Source organism: Lucilia cuprina, chromosome 6 (assembly GCF_022045245.1).
Source record: "Lucilia cuprina isolate Lc7/37 chromosome 6, ASM2204524v1, whole genome shotgun sequence".
Taxonomy (NCBI): domain Eukaryota; kingdom Metazoa; phylum Arthropoda; class Insecta; order Diptera; family Calliphoridae; genus Lucilia; species Lucilia cuprina.
Window position 1 is genome coordinate 30,745,679 of NC_060954.1, and position 4,120 is coordinate 30,749,798.

A 4,120-nucleotide genomic window follows, 5' to 3' on the forward strand; every position below is an offset into this window, starting at 1 on the left:
CGTTACGAAAATCGTATGAAAGGTTGCTCAGAATTGTGCAGAGTTGTCGCAAAGTTTTCTTACAAAAGAAGTGAAAAAGGGAATAAAATGACTGAGCAAAAAATATCAGAAAATGTGAAGACTAATCTGTTAAATATCTAAAGGAAATTTATGTTATTCGCTTAATTGTCTGATGAAATTACAAAAAAATCTCTTCAGATTATGTGCTGATTTATCGGATATTATTCGAAGGCCATTTTATATTTTACTTCAGAAAATGTGCAGACTATTCTCCTTTATGTCTAAGGAATAATATAGGAATAAAAAAACAAATTGTCCTTCATCAATGTGCAGATTAGTCTCGTAATTGTAGTAGCACTAAAATTCCTTTTCGACAATGCAGACAAGTCTAATGTTAATCGTTTAATACTTCAGAAAATGTGCAGAAAAGTGTAGCAAAAAGTTTTCCGATTATTCTGTAAAATATCTAAAGGAAATTTATATTATTCGTTAAATATTCTGATAAAGTTTATGAATAATTACAGAAAATTTCTGACATCAGACATGTCTGAAAAAATTGTTTACTGAGCTCATATAACTCCCACAATTCTTAAGCAATCTTATTAATATATATGTGTTGAGCACATGAACAAGCCCTATCGAACCCATGATCTATTTCCAAAATTTCTTGACAACAGGGCATTGTTTCACTGCAGTCCAACAACTGAGCTCATGACTGGCTCAAAATAACAGCACAGATACGAAATATCACATAAACAAGTTTTAAAGGAAACCAAATTTAGTTACTAAGTAATATTGGGTCCATATTTTATTATATTTTCCATATTATCCTTCTTTTTTAATACTTATTTGTTTTACCTCATTTTGGAAATGTATTCCATAAGTTCTTTGTCATTGAAGATTTTAAAAACTAGACACTAAATCCTAAACGTTGTTGTAAAATATTTCTCTTCTAAGTAATGTAGTATAGTCGAATAGTGTTATTGGAGGCGATTATGGCCTTTGGATAGGATTCTGCAACTGAACGAATAAATAAAAAAATATAAAAATCTTCACTAAAAATGGCTGGGTCTAAGCTTTCTATTGAGAAACAACAAAAAAGTCCACTTTGAACAAATAGGAGAAAATTAAGTACCAAATATTAAAAAAAAAATATTTTTGAGTTAAACAATTTTTTGACAGAATTTTTTGCAAGTGGGATAGCATCCCATTTTAGATCTACAAAGGTCTTCAAGGAAATTGTATAAGCTTTCTTTTAAGCATTGCTTTTTTGGAAAGAATGAAGAATGATAGGATGACTATATTAGATCTTTAGAAATTGTAAGCGTGACAAAGAAAAAGATACGTGACCAACAAATTGCAGCATTCGATAACGATCGAATCATTCTGTTGAAACTTCGATCCATATCGAATGCAGTAATTTAGGCCTCTGGGATTGCTTCACATTTTACTGACATACCATTGATGCATGTATATTTATGTGTGTAAAGGGTGTGAATCACAGAAATCAAAATACAATCATTATATTCGTATTTCACTAATTACAATTGTATGGTTTTATTAAATTTTCGGAAAATTTGTTAATATTATCAGCGCCTCGTACTTCCTTTTCCAATAGGGGAAGTTTCGTAACGTGAAAATCCTCGTATAAATCAGCAATTTGGTCCAAATATTTTTGTTGGATCTGAAATTAAGAAAAAAATTTGTTTATTTCTTATAAAATTTGTTAACTGTTTCAGTTTTTGTTTAGTTTGGTAACAAACACGGAAAATTCAAACTAATTTATTTTTTTTTTAATTTTATATTTAATTCAATTTTTTCAAATCCACAAACCTTTTTTAAATTTACAAAAAATGCATGATGTAAGTATGCATTTTTTAAATATTTTTTGAAATATCTTTAAAATTTTGTGAAACAATCTGGGGAATTTTAAATATTCGCTAAAGACCGATTTTTTTAAAATTTGATATTTTTGGTAGTTTTTAATTCCTTACTAACTATGCTAAGGAGGAGCTATGTGCCAATTGTTATTTAGCTATTTAAAAGTCCGAAGCAAAACAAATTAACATAACATTACATTGATATTATGTGTGCCAAAATTGATAAATCGTTCTACGGGAATTGGTCGAAAGTTCAGTTATAAAATTTGTATCATTGCAAACTAACAAAAGCTTTAAAAAAATTACCTATTTATAATTACTTACTTTATACCGAGAAGCACACATTCCGCAGGGCTGTTGATCTTGCTTCATAAATAACAACTGATTGACAATAATGTTGTGTGTATCAATGCCACACTTGGTCAATTCTTGAACTAAACGCTCAGTCTCATACAATGACAAAAATTCAGCAATACATACACAAACAAATGTAGTTTGGTCCTGCAATTAAGATTGGAAATTATTTACTAGTATCAGTGATAATATAATAACTTTAACATACAGGGTCTCGAAACTGTTCGTTCACTTGTCGTATAATTTTTAACATTTCGTCAAGTTTTTGCGTCAAGGAATCTGCATTAACCGGCATACCAAGAAGGCTGCCGAACTGAGTAATAAAAGGAGTAATTTTCAATTTTAGCCGCAACAGTTTTCCTAGGCCTTTTTCCACAACTTGAGGGAATGATAACAGACGAAGGGTGTGTCCGGTAGGTGCAGTGTCAAAAATTACAACGGAAAAATTCATTGCTTTAACAAGCCTATAAATTAATATTATTAAAACAATCTAAATTTAGAGGTATAACAAATAAGCTCACTTCATAACTTCTGCGTAACTCATTGCTTCGTCTATGCCCGGCAAGGCACCAACAACTTCGTGTAAAACACCTTTGCTTAATCGTAATGCTTCATTATCTCCCTCGAAGTATTCATCCGGTAGTTCATTCAAACCTGCATTGGGATCAATTTCCATAGCAAACAAATTCGTGAAACCATTAACCTGAAAAGAACATTAGCTAAATCTTGCACATTGTTGTGTATTTATTTTACCTTGGTTGGGACTTTTGTAAACTTCTGGTTGAAAGCATCTGAAATATTATGAGCTGGATCGGTAGATATAATCAATACAGACTCCCGGACTTTTGCCATTTGCACAGCCAAGCTGCAACTATAATTATAGAAATGAATCACGACTCAAATTATATTAGAAAATCAAGTGTTTCCATTATACATGTATGTATATACCTGCATGTTGTTTTCCCAACACCACCTTTTCCACCTACAAAAATCCATTTCAATGAAGCTTGATCAATGACATTCTTCAAACTTGGTTCCATAGGCTCATATTCATCTCCCATTTTTTCTCAAATATTATGTAGAACAATAGCAAGAAAATATTAAAATATGCAAAATTCCAGAAAATGATAGTTTTTTACCTCCAATTCACAATTATATTTATACAGGCAACTCATTCACAGTAGAATTTGACAATCATTACAAATTACGAAGAGTTACCATAGTTTTAAAAACCATCATAATTCCATGCCAAGATATCAAGTAGATATCATCATATTTTACACCAGACAAAGTGAGATTCAAAAATAACTATTTGGGAATTTAAAAACAAATTAAACTTACGAAAACTTTTCATATTTATATAGTTTTTTATCTGAATATGATATTTACAATAAATCAAAACTGAAAAAACTCAATTTTCAAAATTCATTTGGTTACACCAATGGTTTTTAATTGTTTTTGACATTTAGTCACCTATTCATTCACACAATAAAATAAATTTGCAGACCAAATGCACTTCTTTTATTTTTCTAATGATTTTTTTATTATTTTTTTTACCTGCTTTTTAAATTACAAAAAATTTATTTGTTTTTCTTTTTGACATTTTCTCCTTAAAAAGCTTAGCGGTAGCTGGAAATTTTTAGTAATTTTATTGGGTTTTGTTCGAGGTGTTATCAAAAACTGGTTAGAAGTAGTTTTTAATTTGTACAGAAAAACAATGAAATTTCGATACCCGTTAAGAAAACAACCTATTAAAAAACAGTAAACCGTAACAGCTGTTTTTGTTTGTTGTGTGGTGAGTTTTATTAAAAACATTAAGTTTATGTGTGGCTAATTTGGCGATTTTTCGATAAACTTCTGGAACAAATGAAAATGAAATAAAATAT

General features: G+C 29.8%; 1 protein-coding gene across 1 annotated transcript; it reads right to left on the bottom strand.

Moving 5' to 3' along the window:
• Positions 1–1,439: 1,439 nt before the first annotated feature.
• Positions 1,440–3,392, bottom strand: LOC111687573 (ATPase ASNA1 homolog). The gene is made up of 7 exons (XM_023450015.2): positions 3,374–3,392; positions 3,183–3,300; positions 2,988–3,105; positions 2,756–2,937; positions 2,443–2,698; positions 2,205–2,381; positions 1,440–1,684 (listed from the first exon to the last, which is right to left on the bottom strand). Exons 2-7 carry the CDS (start codon positions 3,293–3,295, stop codon positions 1,538–1,540), a joined length of 993 nt encoding a protein of 330 aa, XP_023305783.1. The 5' UTR covers positions 3,296–3,300; positions 3,374–3,392; the 3' UTR covers positions 1,440–1,537.
• Positions 3,393–4,120: the final 728 nt, after the last annotated feature.